At 40.4% G+C, this 21,021-nt stretch overlaps 2 protein-coding genes across 4 annotated transcripts in view; one reads left to right on the top strand and one right to left on the bottom strand.

Moving 5' to 3' along the window:
* Positions 1 to 731: 731 nt before the first annotated feature.
* On the top strand, positions 732 to 11,549 carry tacr2 (tachykinin receptor 2). Of its 2 annotated transcripts, XR_004331526.1 has the most exons (9): positions 732 to 872; positions 1,551 to 1,701; positions 2,061 to 2,356; positions 8,149 to 8,343; positions 8,883 to 9,033; positions 9,208 to 9,327; positions 9,414 to 9,490; positions 9,586 to 10,029; positions 10,796 to 10,807. XR_004331526.1 is itself a non-coding variant. In XM_032512765.1 (8 exons), the coding sequence occupies exons 2-8, from the start codon at positions 1,567 to 1,569 to the stop codon at positions 9,908 to 9,910; spliced, it is 1,299 nt and encodes a 432-aa protein (XP_032368656.1). In that variant the 5' UTR covers positions 732 to 872; positions 1,551 to 1,566; the 3' UTR covers positions 9,911 to 11,549. The 2 variants fall into 2 exon arrangements, 1 of the variants encoding a protein (XP_032368656.1); XM_032512765.1 differs by having other exon boundaries at positions 9,586 to 11,549.
* A 252-nt stretch (positions 11,550 to 11,801) lies between these two features.
* The window catches only part of LOC116687381 (hexokinase-1), a 40,051-nt gene continuing 30,831 nt past the window's right edge, over positions 11,802 to 21,021 (bottom strand). For both annotated transcript variants that reach the window (XM_032512739.1, XM_032512721.1), the window contains 15 exons: positions 20,738 to 20,921; positions 19,928 to 20,083; positions 19,727 to 19,814; positions 19,238 to 19,383; positions 18,760 to 18,952; positions 18,562 to 18,673; positions 18,075 to 18,223; positions 16,116 to 16,235; positions 15,724 to 15,819; positions 15,534 to 15,633; positions 15,265 to 15,448; positions 14,968 to 15,123; positions 14,616 to 14,703; positions 13,888 to 14,033; positions 11,802 to 13,601 (listed from right to left, as the gene is read on the bottom strand). In XM_032512739.1, the coding sequence (XP_032368630.1) occupies positions 13,454 to 13,601; positions 13,888 to 14,033; positions 14,616 to 14,703; positions 14,968 to 15,123; positions 15,265 to 15,448; positions 15,534 to 15,633; positions 15,724 to 15,819; positions 16,116 to 16,235; positions 18,075 to 18,223; positions 18,562 to 18,673; positions 18,760 to 18,952; positions 19,238 to 19,383; positions 19,727 to 19,814; positions 19,928 to 20,083; positions 20,738 to 20,921 (2,066 nt within the window). In that variant the 3' untranslated portion in view covers positions 11,802 to 13,453. The remainder of the gene's footprint in view (positions 13,602 to 13,887; positions 14,034 to 14,615; positions 14,704 to 14,967; positions 15,124 to 15,264; positions 15,449 to 15,533; positions 15,634 to 15,723; positions 15,820 to 16,115; positions 16,236 to 18,074; positions 18,224 to 18,561; positions 18,674 to 18,759; positions 18,953 to 19,237; positions 19,384 to 19,726; positions 19,815 to 19,927; positions 20,084 to 20,737; positions 20,922 to 21,021) is intronic.

The raw sequence follows: 21,021 nt of genomic DNA on the forward strand, positions 1-21,021 counted from the left end.
CAAGGAAGACATACATTTACATATATACATACACATACACACAATATGTACAATATGTGCAATATCACTTTAATTTGCAAAAGTGAAAAAATAACAGAATAGATTCAAATAGAAATTTACAGTTGCAGAACATGGTGCAATATAACATGAGTAACATGTAGGGCCAGGTTTATTTGGTGCAAAAAGCCAAGCTAATTTTTTGTTTACTCCATTGAAGAAGCATAGATAATAAATAGTATATACAAATTTATGGGTAACACCACAGAAGTATTTTGCTTTTTAGGGGAGCTGGAAATTGATGGGTATTGGGGCTGTATCTTTGTCGTGCTTTTTTGTGTAGCTGTCTCCTCCAAGCTGTCAGCTATCTACTTTCCCTTGTTTTAGATGGAGTCATGCACAGCCTTCAATTAATACCACTCCATTTGTCTTTCAATATTTCCATTTTTTTTCTCACATTTCTCACACACACTGGTCCAAAAAATCCAAGTGCTGACTCTCTCACTCTCTCTCTCTTCTCTAACTCCCTCTGTACAAAGAGTTGGCGCAGCTCATGCTCACAGTCGCGTGCCTGCGTGTTGGTCCGTCTCACTCTCAGCAGCTTGCATCGTAATCAGTTGCACATTCCAAGGAGAAACAGAAACAGTGTGTATATGTCAGGGAACGGAGGAAGAGAGGAGAGAGTGAGAGCCGAGAGAGAAGGAGAGAGAGAGAGAGAGAGAGAGAGAGAGAGAGAGAGAGAGAGAGAGAAGAGAGAGAGAGTGCAGAGATGTCTGATGGATTATTGGATGGGCATGCTTGCTAGTTTTTGGACACTATTAACTATGGATCGGATAACCTGATGTTAAAACTGACAACTCAACCCCTTTAATCAGGTAAGATGGAAAATAACAAATATTAACATAATAGTATTAGGTATGTGTACCTATAAGTGTGTGTGTGTGTGTGTGTGTGTGTGTGTGTGTGTGTGTTGTTTGTGTGGTGTGTGTGTGTGTGTGTGTGTGTGTGTAATGCCCATGATGCATGTTGGCTCATGAATGTATTTGTATTAGTCACAGTTAATAAAAATCTTTTCAATCAAATGTTTCCTAAAAAAAGGTTTAACACACAAGGAAATGGTTTATTAAAACTAACGTGCTACTGTAAGATTAGGCTATCAATACACTGTAACACTTACCATAATAGTGATATGATGTACGATTATTAACTAAGGTGACTCGGCTATTGTTCAGCGAGTCAAATGCTTTCACAGTGTAATTTAACACTGGAAATGATTGCCTCAAATCTGAAATGCATAGATTTTATTTCTGGTTCAAAAACTTTAAAATGAAATACAGTATGCAACCCAAAGGAGAAATACAGCTAGTACAACATCTTATATGAACTGCATGTTTCTAAATCAAGTTATTTATTTGGTGACTCAAATATCTACGGCTATTGCCTTTAAGAATAAACATGAGAAAATGGAAGATCTGAAGGTTAAATGACCTACTGTGAATCTCTTATGACCTTCATAACGCACATACAATTATACATAAAGTTTCTGTCACCAGGTGAACGGAGAAGATTATGGACGGCGAGGGTCTTATTCAACACATTGAACGAGAGATGGAGGCCACTTCTTTCCCGTTTTCCGTGACCACCGACTGGCTGGAGGATGGAAACGAGACGATTGGGAATCAGTTCCAGCAGCCTGGCTGGCAGGTGGGAGAATACAGATCAAAGATAAAACTGTCAAGGACCAGTTCTTTCTTTACTGGGGTATTACATCCAGAGCCTCGAAGCATTTACAGCAAACTTTGATCAACTGAGAATGAACGAACATGTTTTTAAAAATGTAGGTAATAGAGATGGTCTTAAAAAAAAAAAAAATGTGTCTACCTATTTAGGGCTGCGGATGGAAATTAGCCAGTACAGAGTATTATCTAATGTTTCAATTAAAAAAATGTTGTCACTTAGGCTCTTTAGTGATTTGATTATCCCGCTACCCTTCAAACTGCTTACTGTAGCTACACACAATATATTCATTTTTCACAATCCTCTCCTCTCCTCTCCTCTCTCAGGTGGCTCTGTGGGCCATAGCCTATGCCCTCATCATCCTAGTGTCCATCACGGGTAATGTCACAGTGATCTGGATTATTCTCGCTCACAGACGCATGAGGACTGTAACCAATTACTTCATCGTCAACCTTGCCTTCTCTGATGTTTCCATGGCAACTTTCAACACTCTTTTTAACTTTGTCTATGCGCTTCACAATGACTGGTACTTTGGCCTGGGTTACTGCCGATTTCAGAACTTCTTCCCCATCACGGCCATGTTTTCATCAATTTACTCGATGGCTGCCATCGCAGTGGACAGGTAAGAAAGCTCTGTTGCAAAGATGTGCAAAGACTATATTATCTCTAATTAAACTTCTCAATTACATCGCAGTTAAGTAGACACTCTCATCCAAACTGATGTTAAAATGAACCTGAGCACCTAAAAAACGTTTTTCCTTTTCTTTTATCAGAAAGTTGTATTTGCAAATAACCCACTTAACTGCTACATTACTACACATTCTGTGATGTATTAATGACTCTTCCTTTATGGATTATAAATCATTGTGTATAGGAGTAGCTAAGCATCACTTGATATCAGCAGCAGCAGAAACTATTCACCCATTTCAGAGGCAAATGCTACATGAAGGAGAAATAGGTCAACAAGCAGCAGAGATACAGATGTCATTAATGCGAATTGGAGCATGAATGGTCAGACTGCACTTAATAAATGATGTTGATATGATATCACAGGTTTTTCTAATGTTTTGTCCACTCCCATTTACATACAAGAGAGGTACTAAATGTAACTGTAATACAATTCAGTCAAATAAAACACAATCACTAATTATGGCCATATTGGTAAATCGTCGCCTTTCTGACACAGGGTTGAACAGTATAAACTTCACAAAGGCAGGAATTATTGCAGTGCTGTTGTATCAAACTCTATCTGACCGCACAGGTGCACCCAATACACTCGTAATGCTTAAACTCGTAAGCATACAACAATGAATCACATGTTAAACACATAAACTGTGAAACAATCTGCATTCATAAAATGATCTCTGCCACCTTCACATTACAGCAACGACCTTAAAGGTTCTACCTACCTTTTACAGGTGGGTCTGATGTGACGTGCGATTTGTGCCAATCAAAATAGGTTTAAGAGTGAATTGAGACTGGAAATGAGAAGTGAAAGTTGAAGTTTATGTAAAAGACCTGACAGTGGGTTGTTTCATACAACAGAGACATAATAACAGATTAGCCTACCTGATATTCTCTCTTATTTCCAGATTATTTGTCTCATTTGTGGTTTATTATTTCTGCTTTCATTTTCAGGTTCACTTTAATTTTGGTGTTTGTAACAAATGTGTATATGTTCTTTTAATTTATACTGCCCTTAATACAATGCCACAGAATAAAATTCCATCTTTAAACCATTAAAAACGATTCATGCTGTCAGTCCTAAATAATGAATAATTCATAGTTGAATCATTTGATTATTATGGTGATAATACTGAGAATTGTTGTAAAGGAAATGCATGTTGTTGGGTTTTTAACCATGTGAATGCTGGAGGTCGAGTGTTAGCTGCATCAGGGCTCCTATCAGAGAGCATGAGTCACCAGATGGAGCTCAACTTTTTACTTGGTAGTGCATTACAGGCAGTCACCAGCTGTACATTGTTGCATGTATGAAGGAAGTTTCTGAAATAAACTCCAAAAAGATACATTTATGTCACAGCTGATATAATCTAGTGGGTTTTTAATCTAATCAAAACTAAAATACTGAAAGAAAATGTACAATTATCACACTGTGCAAAGAAAATGAACATCATCTCCAGCACAGTGATGATCCAAACACCAAAAACGCATCACACACTAACAAACATGTGTGGTATGCAGTGGAAAATTAGCAAGCTAGCAAAACACAGATAAGCTAACTGCTTCACATCACAGAGTAAAACGGTTAAAATGTACTACTCATTTCAGACTGAAACAACTTAGGGATAGCTTAATCCGCTGCCACAATAGCTAAATATAAAGAGTACCAACTTACATTGTCTCTGACTTCTGTACAGGCCTGTACAACCGCCGTAATGAAAAATATTTCTTACGTAGCTTGCGTAATTAAAATTTAAACTAATGTAGCCATTACTAACGTAGCCGTAACTACACAGTCTCTGTAGCATGAAGAATTCACAACAGCCACCCCACATTTGAGTAGCAAATGTGCAATCAAGGGAATTCATGAAGTGTCTTGGGTGTCATCCTTGAGAGCGGTGAGCTGGATAAGGCGTGCGACTGGTCTTGTGTAGACTTTAACCTTGACAAGGACCTCCGCTGATCTGACACATCTGTCTTGACTTGCCACGGTCTTTGTGACTCTACTGATGGGCCACTGAGCTCTGGGGAACTGTGGATCCCCTATCAGGACAATGGAATCCACATTCAGGTTTCCATAAGATTTCTGCCACTTCTGTCGATTTTGGAGAGTGCGCAGGTAATTCCTTGTCAAATAGACTCAGAATTGATCTACAAGGTTTTGGCTGTAGCGCCACCTCCGCCACCCCATGACAGCTAGGGCGTAATAGCATTCATTGAACAGACTTCCCTTTCCCACACATCACCAAAGTGGGGGCTCCTGGCGAGGTGAACTTGAAGAGGATTTGGTATTCTGCCAACTGGGAAGTTTCCAAATTGCTCCACGGAAGTTTGTGCCACAGTCTGATATTATCTCCTTGGTCGACCTCTTCTGGCAATGAATCTACGTAGCATGAGCAAGAGGACATCCGCATCAATGGAGTTGAGGAGTTCAATGTGGATGCCGCGAGTGCTGAGAAATTTAAAAAGTACACCCCAGCGCTTTTTGTTCCTCTTGCTGATCTTGACCAACTAGGGCCCACAACAATAAACGCCTGTTGATTAAAAGGGCAGAAAGAGGAGTCTGAGGTACTCTGGTGGTGAATCTGCCATCTGCGGGACTTTAGGCTGGGCTGTCCATTGCTGACAGGCTGGAGAATTGAGCTGGTGGTGCTTGATAGCCTGACGTGCTTGCAGAATCCAGTACTGCCTCCTGAGCTCTGCATACATTCGCTCTACTCCTGGGTGTAACAGCCTTTCATCAAACTCCTTAATGAGGAGCGTCGTGGTTGGGTGACGTGGATCCAATGGGATGGATCTCTTCCAAGTTGCCGTTGTGTAGTCTCCGTAGTCTCCCACCAACCCAAACAATACCGAGTGTAGGATCCCAATCAGGGGCAAGGCAAGATAGCCGACTGCGGGAGGACACAGGTTTCTGCTTCTGGAGAGCAGTCACCTCTTCATGGAAACTTTGCATTTGGTACTCTCTTAGCAGTAAAGACTCTGCATCTTGCTGACTAATGGACGGTTGGTCCGCAGGAATCTTTGCTCTCTCCTGACATTCTCTCCGGGTTGCTTCAACCAGCTCCTTCCATTTATCCGTTGGCGTAAGGGACAGTAGAGCCGGTGTACACTGCTGTAAAGCAGCAAAAGGTAACAGCCTTCAATTCAGATGAGCTCACTGCGGTTGTGGGATCAAGTCTAGCACGGCACAGAGCTCCAGGCGGGGGATTAATAGCTGTCATTATTGAGCAACTCTTGACCTAGCCATCACGAATGATGTGTCGACGGCACCTTCACTTTGTACGGTCAGGTAGGCTACCGTACCACAGGCTCATTCCCATGCGTTGCAGAACACTTGGAGTTCAAACTCAGATTTTCCCCATCATCCAGAGCAGGTAAGTAGCAGCGTGGGATGGCTGTTGTGCTGAGGTGCTCTAGATCCTACTCCCAGGCATTTTGGAGATCCAGAGGCAAGTCAGGATCATTCCAATCTCTTCTCTTTGACCATAGCTGTTGAATGAGCACCTTAGCCCGTGTGGTAAATGGCAGTATAAACCCCAGAGGATCATACTGACTGGCCAAAACCTGGTAGGCCTTTCTCATTGTCAGTGCCGAATGCACCATGGTTTGGTGATGATAACCAAGAGTGTCTTCTGTGGCCTAAAGCAGGTTCCAATGGGTTGGTTTGGTTCTGAACTAGCCACTGGTCTATGGCAACTGACCTTGCCTTGGTAGGCAGATGAGCACTACAGCTGGTCGGTTAATGGCCCGCTGCCGTAGCTCAAACCCTCCCTCTGCCAGTAGGCTGTAGTAGTTGGTCCACTCCATCCTTTGTGGCAAGTATGTTGGGAAGGCTCTCGAGGCAGTAGTCTACATACAATCCTTGCTCTACTGATGGTGGAATGTCAGGGTGACTGTCCTGGTAATGACGAGCGTGCATCTGCAAAGCAAAAATGGCACACCAGGGACTACATGTTGTACCGAATGGCAGCACCTGCCATTCATATAAAGTACATCAAGTGGGTCCTTGCTGCGCAGATCTCTCCAGATGAATCTGAGAAGGGGTTTGTCCTCAGGCCGCAGGCGCAGCGGGTGAGACATTTCCCAGATTTCCCCACTGATAGCAAGTTGGTGCCGTCGGAATCGCAGGAGGACTCCTAGCAGGGATGGGCCCAAGATTGGAGCAGCAGTTGCTCATTTAGTGACATTCCCTGGTGTTGGAATGAGCAGTTGAAGACCAGCCTTGGTTTGCTAATGTGATGTTCCAAGTGATGAGGAAAGTACCAAGATTCTTCTGACTGATTCACCTCCTCAGACTGTAGCTTGGTGACGTATCCTGCTTGGGCAAGCTTGGCAATCTCTGCTGAATAGACAGCTGCTTTCTCTGGGTCTGTCTTGAGTTGTCTTTCTGTGCTCCTCAAGTTAGCTGTGACCGACTGGATGGAACCTTTCCAGCTTGGGTGCACCTGCAAGAGGGGAGTAGCATAACGTCCCCCCCACCCGCATAACGTCCTCCCCCCCCCACATTGACCTGATGAGTTCTGTCCCCAAGAAGATTTATGTCCTCCATAAAACTTTAAAAACACGAATGCAGATTAGAACCGCCTCATGCGTGAGGCAAGCCTTGGCTGGCTGCCATAAGAGGAACACACACAGAATGTCGAAAGTGTGTTGTTTTTGATTCTCTGCGTGTTGCCACAGCCAGAAGGCAAATTAGTTTCTAATGAACCTGGAGGCAGCAATCATGATGCAGTGATTAGTGACGATTCTCTCCGACCAATCAGTAGTTTGCAGGTTTTCACGTCACCTTTTGGTTTCGCGTCAGCTTGGTTGGAACCTCGACTGAGGTAATACTAAAAAAAGTACTTGTTAGCGGGTACCAGGGACTTTTTTTTCTTAATGGAAAACCAAAAAAGGCGAGTGGAGTCGAGGCGAGTTGAGTAGATACCATGCAGTGGAAAAACACCATAAACGTAAAGCTAATAGAACTAGATGTTTCAATCCCTTTAGTAGGAAACTCTTGACAGTAGCAGTCGGTGTAGAGTGGTAAAAAGGAGGGTAAGTTATGTCATTAGGGTCATCAAGTTGGCACCCTGCTTCATCAATGTTTTGCTGATTGAAGCCCACGGCGTCTCCACAGGGCTCAACAGTGTACCCAGCATCCCAGGTTCCCCATTTCCCTTATGGGCTCTGCATGGCAGGGGTATCCTTCTCCTTGAGTCGGGACGAAGCCTGACCGCATCTGTTTCTACCTTGCTGCCAAGTTGGGGTCCTTGCTTGATCCAGAGCCAGTTACTTCTTTTTTTGGCAGCACTTGACACGGACTTGATGGCCTGTTGGACAGAGCGACCCTTCACCTCTATATTTTATCTCAGCCAACTGGTGGTAGATGTGGCAACAAATCCCCTGCAACCGACCTCTAATGGGAAGATACTGGTCTTCTAACCTTCCTGGGATGCTTCAGCTGCCAGGTCGGAATATTTGTTATTTTTCCTCTCATAAGCCTCTTGAACCCCATCTTCCCATGGTAGTGTTAATTTCACAACATATGCCAGCTTTGTTGTTGGAGACCACAGTACCATGTCTAGCGTGAGTGTTGTAGCCACTATTTTTGGGAAGATTTTCTCCTGAAAAGAGAGAGCTTGACCTTTAACCATCTGTGGCACAGAAAAGCATTTTATAAAGACACTCTGGTTTCTTTTCACCTGATAGATATGATATGTAAAAATAAAGCTTTTTATCTTCTTTCAGGTACATGGCCATCATCCACCCTCTGAAGCCCCGCCTCTCCTCCACCTCTACAAAGGTTATGATTGCCCTGATTTGGGCAGTTGCAATCTCACTGGCTTTCCCTCAGTGTTACTACAGCGTGACAATATTTTACTACCCCAGAACCGTGTGCATGGTCGACTGGCCTGACGATTATGGAGGAACACATCAACTAAGGTGAAAAACATGGACATACATTTAGATCAAGGCAGATCTGAACATAAAACAACAAGTTATCAACACAAACACACTGTCTACATCACTGATACACTGTTTGTGGCAATCAGTAGATTCACAAAACTTATTATAGTCATACTGAATAGTCCCATAAATTTGGTTATTATACTAACTTTGTGTGTAGCTACTGATTGCCACACTTAATGTTTTGTAATGGGTTGTCTTTTTAGCTCCCAAGGTTTGACACCTTCTCTACAAAAAACATCTGGACCAAAAACTATTTACCAAAGTCTCACTGACACTAGCAATTGCAGGCTTGATGACTTTTATTAAGGGTAAATATTTAATTTAGTCATTTTCTAATCTATCAAGTCACTTTTAAATGTTGTGAAGGTAGTAAGTGGGGTTGGTTTAGAAATAAAGTAAGCTATATTGGCAGATTATGGATATCAACCAGAGGGACCATTCAAAAACGTAAGCTCACAACCTCACAATATCTGAAACCATTACAGCTTTATTTTCTCTTCATGCCTCTGCAGTTACCAGTTTGCAGTGATATTGCTGATCTACTTGCTCCCTCTACTGGTAATGCTGGTGACCTACAGTTTGGTTGGCCAATCCCTGTGGGGTGGGCACATCCCTGGAGAGGCGACATACCACTACCACAGCCAGATAACAGCCAAGAGAAAGGTCACTTAATTTTCTGCTGTCATAAACTTAGAGTCTGGGCTTTTGATATGTCAACTATCATCAGCATGTTCAAATAACCTGGGCCCAACCTTCAGTATGGTTAAGTTACGTTAGACAGGAATTTAAAATGTGGCAAAATTTGCTTACTTTTCTTTTCTCTTTGATTGCCGACAGGTGGTGAAGATGATGGTTGTGGTGGTGGTGACCTTTGCCATGTGCTGGTTGCCCTACCACATCTACTTCATACTGGGATCATTTAACAGAGACATATATAAACAACATTACATTCAACAGGTTAGCATCTGCCTTTCTGTCTGTTATTACATATTTTTAGTCAGATTTATATATTTACTGGGCATCCTTTTTCCTTTCTCTGTCAGGTGTATCTGGCCATATTCTGGTTGGCGATGAGTTCGACCATGTACAATCCTATCATTTACTGCTGTCTAAACCAAAGGTAAAATACATACTGTATTCACATAGCCAGACACTCCTCACGTTTCAGTATCCCAAAACACAAGGCAGAAAAACAATTCTCACCTCTTCCTGCAGGTTTCGTGCAGGTTTCCGTCATGCGTTTGCTTGGTGTCCCTTTGTCAAAGTGTCGGATGAGGACAGGATGGAATTGCAGCACACGCACACCTTCAGAGTCACCATGACACGCAGCCACCGCAATGACAGTACATACGCACACACCTCCATCAAAACAAACAACACTTTTGACACAAATTTGGCTGTCAGCACTCAGCTAAACAAAGAGAGAGATGTTTGCTTGCAGCTTAAAAAATCCCCATTGAAAACATACAGCACACATGCAGTGAAGAGGCCGGACGACACAAAATCCCCAGCAGCCAAACTTATGCAGCATAGCCGCTAACTACTGAAACAATTCAAGATGAGCACATTCATCATGGGAAGGTAACAGGGTTTTTCTACCGTGACAACTGATAATAAATGGACTGCAGCCAATAAAGACAGAGGAGAGCCTGCTGAATGGTGACATTCATCCATGTGGAAAACCTTTAAGTAAAGAGGTGTTCATTGGTCCTGGCTTGGGACCAATGATCTTCTTTGTTAAACAGGAATATAAATTAATGGGACTTTCAAGCTGATGGAGGTTTTGCTGTACCTGCCAAAGTAGTCAAATGAGCTTGTGGAAACCTAGTTATATAAAAAGAAACCACACCTGCATACTGGACAAAAAAAGAGAATCTTATTCCTGCAAGTTTTAGTCTGTAGATAAATCCATCCCTCATTCATTTCTTTTACTAAAGCCCATTCTCTTCCTCCTCCCTCCATTGTCTATATACTTTCATTCATCACTAACTTTTTCTGTATCTGTTGTGAACTTTGGATATGTTTGTGTAACTGTAGAGTTTTTTGTGTGGTTAGTGGATTTCAACAGCATGTAATGGATGAACAGTCCACTGGCATCAGCACCAAGCCTTAATATTGTTGTTGTTGTTGTGTTTTCTTCTTTTTATTGCCACAAAAATGGGACTTTAAAAAAGGTTTTCGTTTCTCAAAGGGACATTTTCTATTGCAATTTTCCTTCACCAATCCCAACACAAAGTTTTAATTAAAGTTAACCTTTAGTGGCTCAGTTTATTAAAGAAAAAAAGTATTTTCTAATAGTGTGGGATCAGCCATATTGAGGACCTTGTAACAAATTACTTTTATCAAGTTAGTAAAGATCTGTCTGAGGAGCTCTGTGGTATAAATTCAGAAGTTAAGGATTTTTTGTCAACAGGCACATCATTAGCTACACAGAGTGTAACCTGTAGCAGCAGGGCCGATATGGAATGACTGGATTAAGGATACACTCAACATTTTCTACGTCAAAGTGTCATCACCAGCTATCAACGCAATTTCAGTAGCAGTAAAGACACCTCCTCCTGTGTCTAACATAAATATCAACATATATCAATATATTATACATAATATAATATATAATATATATATATAATATATATATATAATATACATTTTAGAAGTAAAAAAACAAATTGAATTAACCGTATTTCATAGATTTTGCTGGATCTCCCTCATTATCAGTTATGAGCATGTAGCTGTTACTGCACAGTGCTTTCCGTCTATATCTGTCAAATAAATTATGTTGCTCATACTGTATATTGTGACTTCACTAGTTTATGCAACTGCCATTTTTTATGGTCAGTGTGCAATAAAGTCCAAATTAAAAAGTAAGTGCTGCTACTTAGAAGAATGTGATGTAAAATGTAATCTATTTTGCATATATTAATGTATAATATACTGATGAAGTGGACATGTAAAGGGACTTTGTGATGGTTGTGCAAATACGGTAGGAACATGATGTTATAAATACTGTCCTGTTAGCCTCATTTCAGAATTTTGAGAAAAAAAACTTTTGATTCCTTGTAACATCTTAGACTTTCAAATACCTACAGTTACAAAGTGAAACAGTTGTATATGTTGTCTACACAAAGCAGCAGGGTAGTTGTATGTGCCTAAATAAAATTGATAATATGTTTAATAAATGTGACAGTATATGTACGTTTGTGCAATGGTCCCTCACTTGCCTGCTACACATTGTTATAATGTTACAGAGGTCCACTTGGAACTGGGGCAGCTTTTGTGTTTTACTAAAGGACTCTTCAGAAGGCCTGACGCTGACAGAGCTTATGTTCTTCTTAAACAGTGACAGGGTTTCTCTGAACACTGACACCAATAAACATAATCTGAACAAACATAAGTGCATAAGATCTGGTGCAAAAAACTACAACATTGGGTTGACACATGCAGGTTTGTCTTTATTTAGTGACTGATTCATTGACAGTGTTGGACAGATACAGTCTGGGTTTAGTGAACAGAAGCAAAGAGTGTGTGTGATGTAGGGCTTCCTTTCAGACTTTTCTATGACTTTTGAGAACATCTGAAGGCCTGCTGGAGAGGCTGAAAGTTTGAGTTGTAAGTAAGAACAGAAATTCAACTTGCTTGCAATTGATTTCTTAACTCTACTAGCTTTAGGTTGGGTTGGTGCTAATTGGTCACCACAAGCCAGAATTTTAACAGCAGATGGCTATAAAAATGTACTTTAGCATCTCACAGATTCATCCTTGCACCAAAACTGCCAATGACCCGATAGCTAGGATTGAAAAAATTAACATGTCTCAGAAAAATGCCATGAGTATCATTAACAGCAATATTATAATTATTGGATTTTATTACAAAGAAAAATAAATATGACTTCGCATGAATTGTGTTAAATGAATAAGTCATATAGTAGTTCACTTAAACACTCTTCTGAATCTTTTGGAGCATATGTAGTACAGTGAGTGAGGATAGGGATACACTTAATTTCCAAAATGCTTAAATTCCCTTTAAAGTTTCAGCTACTGTACAAAATGTCCTGTTACACTGTTTTGGCCATTGTTGTTCCACTGGCTGTTAGCACCGAATTCCTGTTTCATGGCAGTTATCAAGTAACTGATAAATCTCACTGTGATGATGAGTGTAGCCAGCACTTCTTAAGACAAGGACAACTTTTTAACAGCTGTGATTAGAACCAACAACATTCTTTGTAAAATACAAGTGCTCTTTGGAAATATTTTATAGTACAATAATAGGATTGCTGTCATACATTAGACCAAATCTGCACATTAAGCAAGCATGTGACATATCCTCCAGATCTGGAAACAGTCCCTCTTTTGTCACCTTTCTGCTCCGACATGGTTTATTAAAGCCTCCACTACAGGGCAGGTATTTATTGAGGTCGCTTTGTCTGTGTGCCGCATTACATGAACAGCAAAAAATGTCAACATTGGCCAATACAAAAATTAAATAAATAGCAACATTGTGTGTATAACATATTGTAACATTTCTGGGTAAGATCTTACATTTCTTTAAGCAAAAATATTCCCTTTCATCTAATTATACATTTATATATTGCTTTGTATCCCTTCTACGTCTTGTTGAAGAGACAGTGAGTAGCAGACAGCAGACACACTTTGGAAACTTCGATCTAAAACAGAGTTTTTACGTCCCTTCAGTCACTCAACACGTGGTGAAAATAAACATTTCTCTGCAACGCTTTTGGAAATTGTCTTGCAACTGTTGTACTTGGTATATTGTAACAGACTGCAATTATCCTCCATATTGCAATGATAAACAACTCATAAGAGCATTACAGGAGTGTGAGTACACTTTGTTTCTACCCTGCACATTTTTTTTTTTTTTTTACACAGGAGTTGAATGTGCATGTTTTATTTAAGCTATCATCCTCTCTGTCATGTAGAGTAGCTAAAGCAGCTACAGGAGTGTAATACGTTGACTGGAGTGGTTGGATTCAGGAGGACAGAAGACAAGGGGAAAGAAAAAGGTGGAGAAGAGAGGGGACACACAGTAAGGTGGGGAGATAACAGCGAGACAGAAGAGATATTTTCTATTTATTGTTTGACTCCTGTCTCAGCCGGCAGCCCACGGCTGTGATGAGTGCTGCTCCTTTCCCACTGCCGTCCTCTGACAGCAGGAAGTTGACGTTACACTGAGGAGCCAGTTCTTTTACTGTCTGGATCATGACCCCGGAGAAACTAGACGGAGACAACATATTACATAACGTTAAAGAGTTAATTTGTGAACATTGTGTAAAAGAGGAACAATTTGTTTGTTACACATTTCAACTGCTTTGTAATTTCCATCCTAGGTAAGAAAAATACAGTTATGTAATAAAGGTAAACGTTAGCTGTACTAGAACAAGTCCTTTAGTTTAGACTTTACAGCATGACAGATTGGCCTGGTCACATTTTTACTTTATTTTCTTAGGCACTTGAGAAGGACAGTGAATAGTTTTGTCTGTTACTGATGAAGTCAACTAACTGTGGATGCAGTTTGTAGAGTGTCCCGTCCACCCCTACAGTGATGTCCAGATGGTCCAGTCCTCGGTTCTCTCTGATCTTATCGACCACGGCCGCCATTCCTGCCCCACAAATCTGACCTGCACGATGTGACACTGCCCCACATACCTGCATAACAATGAAAACCCTTGTTATTGCAACATTTAACAGACTGTAGGTGCCAAAGTTTGCCAAGCCAGACAATATCATATCACTCCACAAACATTGAAAAAAATATAACTTGTCGTGCCTGTTTCTGTTAACTCTTGTGTAGTCACATATGCCTGCTTCTTACACAAGACAAGTTTTGATAACAATGTATTGTGAGGCTCAGATTCTCAGTGTCCACTATATACACTCAGTTGCCAGTTTATTAGGTACACGTAGTTTAAACTTATGCAGTACAACATACCAGTTCTGCAATGATAAATCCTACTTTCATGAAGGTTATAATGTTCAGTTTTGTTGAAACTGTTTTAAGAGGTGTTTGTATGGTCAGTTTAGAGCTAAAGTAGGCATGTGTAGCTGATTAACTGGTAACTGGGTGTATATTCCCTCCAAATACCATGTGAGGTTGGTGAGTTTGCATTGGTAACTTGAGCGTAAAACTGGATTACATCATAAATATGCTTGTGTGCTAAACAAAATGTGAAAAATGTTTTAATATTATGGTGTGTTATGTGGACACATATGTATCTCGCTATACCTTACCTCTTTGACTATGATACTGTCGTCACAGGTGCTGTCCAGCCCTAAGTGTTGCAGGATGGATCTAACCTGCAGCAAAGCCAATCTGTCACTGGAGAAAGACAAAAACATAACGTCATTTGCAGAAGAGAAATAAACTCAGACAAAACATCAAGAACAATTTTAAAAGATAAAAACATTAGTAGACTAAAATCAAAACAAGTGAAGCTAATCAGTTGCAGATGCTGTTCTACCCGAGGTGCTAATCTATTGGCACTGATGTTGTCACTTTACCAGCTTGGCCAGATGAGAGACAAAAGTCCAGATTGCTTTTCACCTTCGTTAGTAGAAACCAATAACGTGCTTGTGTTCTTACCTCTCTATCTGTGAGAGGAACTTTGTTTCGAAGATGCCTCTGGTCTTTAGTGTTTCAGAAATCTGTCCTCTGAACAGGAATCCTCTCTTGGTCATATCTATAAGGATGTTTCGGACAATTTCCCCGAGATACATGCCGCTACACATTTTCTCATATCTGTAAAACACATGCAATGACAAAGCATGCACATATTTAGACATACAGACATATTGGAAGTCATTAATAAGGATATTAGTCTAGGAAATAAAAGCGTTTCTGACTTGAAGAACATGGAAATAACATGATGGAGATTTTAACCTTTGTTTGCCTGGATTGAGGGATAAGTCATCCACAGCGCGGTCATACTCTGTCCTAATGTCGTCAAGACATCCATTGTCACCGAAAGCTCCCCACTCCATGTTGACACACATCTGTCCCTCATCTCCTTCTATCATCTCAATGTTCCTCATTTCCTCCATGTAACAAGCATTACTGCCAGTGCCTATAATCAGACAGACAGGTTAGATAGACAACAGGAAACTGAATGTTCATTAAAAAAACAAAAAAATAAAAAAAGGTAAACTAACCAGCGATGAGCCCAATCTCACAGGTGGGCTCTTCATAAGCACAGGTCATCATGGTTCCCACTGTATCATTCACTATAGCCACTACATCCAGTTCAAACTCCTAAAGAAGAAACATAATAATAATGTCACAGTCCATCTTTTTTCAAACAGTGGTATATTCCACTAAATGATGCTGCTCCTCACAACTTACCTCTCTCCTCTTAATGGCCTCCCTCAACAGTCCCACCACATCTTCTCCTTCACAGTCTGTCGCTTTGAAGCCCTTGGTCCATGTCACCAGGAAGCCCTGCACACACACAATTGAAAAAAAGTCATATTTTGCATGTGATAAGAGGATTTTATGGTCTACTCAGGACTCAGCAAGTTTTATCCTTGGGTTCATGAAGCAGTGTTGCTCAAAGCTGAAAGCAAAACTGCTTCTGGTAAAGTTGCTATGTTGGAAACATTTGGGGTTTCCTCTTGATGCTGATAATATGTTTGCTTATCAGTGGACCCATTTTGCAGACACAGCAGATTTAAGACACTCAGGGAAGCAAGAGACAGTTTAGCATATCCGCACAGAAGAAAGAGTTCCACACTCACAGCATCCAGGCTGGTCTGCCGGCAGGGAAACGAAAAGGTGAAGCCCAGAGGAAGACGAGCATTCTTCATCCCCATGTAGTCCAGGAAGTCACTGATACACTGCACAATGTGATCAAACAACTGGAAAAAAAAAAGATATGACAATACGTGAAACTACATTATTTATATTGAAAACATTTGTCATTTTGTTTAATTTTGAACCTCAAGTAATTGTTTTTTTAATGTACAACCTCCAACATTTATTACTGGCCAGATTAGTATTCTCTGGCAATATTAACAAAAATAATTAACTGTAGAAAGTCAAAAAAACAACAACTAATGCCTTTGGGTGTTTAAAGGATTTTATAGAACACATTAATAAAGAGTTATATGACGGTGGATGCAGCCTAGTAATTTACATATTTCAGAGATTTAATTATAATTTTACTGGTCTGAAGGCAGTACACACCTGTGACAGGGAAAGGTGGAATTTAGTCAACCCATGTTAAATCCATTGTTCACATGTGTCACTTACTTAACCAGGAAAGTTTCATATTTTTCAGCAATGGTCTGGAAGAGTAGTTGTCATCACACAGACACAGTGCACGCTGAATGACAAGTATGCCAACTGTAAATCAACACTGAATCACACAGGTATGAAGGTGCTGTTCCATTGCTCAGTATGGATTAAAAGCCGAGTATATTGTACTTTTGCATTACACAGTCACAGCAGATATTTTTCCTTGGACAGCTGATGGAAAACACATGTTATGAGATCACTGACTGAGGTGTGGCCAGAGGGGCAAAATGCTTACCTTTAAACTAGATGTATTGTAAAATAATTTAAGTCCATTACATTGGGTATATTGGACCTTATCTGACAACACTACCATGTGAATTAGGGTAAGCATATGGGGTGCAGTAGTTCAGTCTGTAAGGGAAGAACCAGAAAGTTGCAGGTTCAATTCCCGGTACGAACCAAAGTACAGAGCGTAGACTGGCAGCTGGAGAGGTGCCAATGTATTGGTCCTGAGCGTGTGTTTATTTCAGGCAAGTGTGTTACTCACAAAAGAGTGAAAAAAGAAAAAGTTATTTCCCTCGCGGGATTAATAAAATATGTTTAAAAAAAAAAAAACTACAGTGGGGTTTGAAAGTTTGGGCACACCAAGTAAAAGTTTGTATTAACGAGCATAAAGAAGCCAAGAAAAGATGTCCAGAAGAACCCATGGTGCTGATTGTTGGGGCAAGGTCAGATAAGTCTTTTTACCTGGGGTGCCCAAACCTTCGAACCCCAATGTATTTGTAGGACACACAATATGCTGGAATGTATAGTGACAAGAACAATTTTGGACCATGTCTCTTTGCTACTACTGTCTACACATTTTCTGGCTAGGGTGAGGATTTACCTTAAACCACCTTTTAATAATAAAAGATAAATAAATAAATAAAATAAGGCACCAAACCACACATGCTAATAAAAAGATAATGGATAAAAGGTGCAAGTTGTCAAATGGAAGAGTGGGTTGAAGAGTGGGCACTCTTCTTAAGAAGACTAACAAAGCAAAACAATTCAAAACTGTTTGTTTTAAACCTGTGAAATTACAATAAAATGGTGCCATTTCATAGTCTGACTTTATTGTTCCGCTTAGCTCAGGAGAAAAAGGAACACATGAAGAAGTGAGAGTGGGAATGAAAAGGACAAAAGGTAACAGACCGGATTAGCCTCAGCTGGTGCACAAGAGCTAAATTCAAGTCTATGTTTTTTTAAAGACTGTCAACTCGATGCTAATCTCAACTAATCAATTTCTATTTCTGTCAACCTTCTTCCCCGAGCCTTTCCTATCCACTTACCTCTAAGTGTCCCACGACCTCCTACTGACTACCAGTTTTCTCACCCTGCATTCTGACTCGAGTGCATTGTGTGCATCACATTAGTCAGATTAGCACAGATTATTGAGTCAAATGCCTGATGGATCTCACCTCCTCTCCTGTGCCCTGCATCACTTCTAGAGGAATAGCGTAGATTTTGTTGTGCATCTCCACTGTTCTCTTCTTGCCAGAACGAATCTTAACTAACAGAACTCTAAAGTTGGTTCCTCCTAAATCCAAAGCCAGGAAATCCCCATGCTCTGGAAATCAAGGCAGGCAGACAAACATAGATAAACAAAACAGGAACCAACACACACACACACACACAAAAAACAAATATAAAATATGCAAAAATAATAATAGGTTTTAAATACAGCCAAAAGTGACGTCATTTCAGTGACAATACATCATCGTTGGCTAAGGGCTCTGTCAATTACAGAGATATTTGATATGGCGTAAACCAGCTGCTAAAATGCTGAGTAATCATCACAGCTGCTTTCTTTATCCAAAAGACACACACGTGCAGTCACAACTTCTGAGGTTTAATATGTACAGTATGTATATGAATGCAAGTGTGTGAGTGTGTGTGTGTGGTCACCTGAGCCATCAGGAGTGCTTTTTACAAAGGTTGGCAGCATTTTGACAGTAGCAGAGTCCTGAGTGCTCTTTGAAAGGCCATTTTGGATCTCTGTCCTCATTTTCTTCTTTACCTAGAGGCATTTTGGAATGCCTTTAATAGTGAAGAAACACACAGTGAACAATGTCCAAACACACAAAAGAATCTCTCTGTTCTTACATCCAGCAGTTGTTTGGTCGTCAAGCGGAATTCAGACAGCGTTTGGGCAATTTCTCGTGAGTGTTCGGCGAGTCGGTAGGCCACAGCTGTCACCATGGCTGCTCCTTTGCCACTGCCACTCTCTGACAGGAGGAATCGAATATCAGCGTCTGGGACCAAACGACGGACTGTTTTATGAAGACGACGGGCATATCTGAAATACATATAAGATAGTTTGTAGTTCTAAACTTTAACATTTTTAATATTAAATGTGGTCTTCTTTAGACAGTATGAATTACATATTGATGGATAACGTGTTGCATAATGTACGATATACAGTAAGCCACTTCCAAGACCTAAAAGAGCAACTCTCAATGATTTTTGTGGACAAGTAAGGAGCATCGACGTACATAACATTACATTTAAGCGCTGACAGAACATGTAAAATAAACATAAATGCATTCATTTTGATCTAATCTTTAATCTTAATGCCACTCACTGTGGGTGCATCTTGTATAGAGATCCATCGATGCCTACAGTGGTACGAAGTCGTGCCACGCCTTTGTTCTCCTTTAGCCTCAGTAGGATGCCTGCCAGCGTGGCAGCTATCAGGTTGGCAGAGCGAAAAGACACAATGGTACAAACCTGAAGGAGGAGTAACATTTATCAAGCAGCACATCCCCACTTAATGAATGGCAGAATAAACAAAACCTTTTTTATTTTTATTGAAACTCTTTCAAGATACTACAGTAAGTTGTAATATGAATGTATGCAATTATGTTGGCAATTAAAAGCATCTTTATAGGAAAAACACACCAATAAAATAAAAAAGATTAATTTTCTCCCTTTAATTTGCATTAAATAGTTTGTTTAAAAGTACTACATTAAATACTTAAATATACTTTGACTATGTATTGTTTCATTAATTTAAGAGGCATCTCTGAAAAGAGGGATTCACGATTCAGGAATTTCCAGCAACAATACACACATGCTGCACAGCAATGCAGTCATCGTGTGAGGGCTCCACGCCAAGTCTGGTTAAGATCTCTTTGGCCTTGGTCAGCCCCTCCTTACTCCTAAACAGCAAAGACAGAGTAGCAATGATGGACTAGAAATATATTCTATTTAAAGGTTTTATTTAGTTTTATATAACTACTCAATTAAGAAAATGCAAGGAATTTTGACTTACTTCTCTATGGCTGAGATGTGTTTGGTCTCAAGCTTCCCCTTAGTGAGCAGCTCAGGGGTGATCCTCCCATCGAACAGCAGGCCCTCTCTGGCCATCTTCACCAGGATGAGACGAACCAGCTCTCCTATGTACATGCCACTGACCATCTTCTCAAATCTATGACACAGTGACAGAGAAAATGAGAGGTGGATAAAACAAACAGGTTTAGATAAATATCACTATACCCTACAAACCAACAGAGCTGTTCTCTAATAGTTAAAGATGCCACTAGTTGAGTTTTTAGAATAGCTGAACCTTTTCTACCTGTTTTTAATTCAGAAGCAGCATTTAATGTGCTGATTCGCATTCTGACCTTCTCATGGTCAGGCTATAGGCATCTCACATTTTTAGAAAAACTGACTTTGGGTCCCCTGTGGGAAAAACAAACCTGGGCAGAGAGTGAACAAAGAGCATTGCCTTGATATCTGCTCATTAACAGTGTAGGACTTCTGTGACAACTTGTGTAAACAGCAAACACGTAGGATAACTTGGATCTTAAAGCACAGCGTCATAAGTCAACTACATTCATCTAAAGACAAAACAGCAAGGTTTGACGTACGTACGTCACTTCTATACTTAAAGTTTCTAGTAACTTATTATTTATTTTTTTGTTTTGATATAAATTAATTATAGTAGTCATGTAAATCTTATCTCTACCCAGATCAATAAACAACAGCTGGTTGAGTAACTGGCATCTTATCATCAGCTGATTCTCTTGCAGCTCAAAAAGGTGAACATAAACAAGACTGTAATAGTTTTGGTTTAACATACAGCTGTTTTCCGGGGTTGAGCGAGCCTCGATCTATCTCTCTGTCAAACTCTGTCCTGATGTCTTCCAGCCTGCCGTCGTCTCCGAAGGCTCCCCACTCAGTGTTTACACACATCCTGCCCTCGTCTCCCTCCACCTGGTCAATGTGACGCAGCTCCTCCATGTAGCACGCATTGGTACCCGTACCTTAACACAGATATACATATCCTTACAATTTGATCTACTTTCTGTTCTGCTTATTTGATCAGTTCAGAGAGTATTGAATTCCATTTAACTTGCAACAATG

This window comes from Etheostoma spectabile, chromosome 1, assembly GCF_008692095.1.
Source record: "Etheostoma spectabile isolate EspeVRDwgs_2016 chromosome 1, UIUC_Espe_1.0, whole genome shotgun sequence".
Lineage (NCBI taxonomy): Eukaryota > Metazoa > Chordata > Actinopteri > Perciformes > Percidae > Etheostoma > Etheostoma spectabile.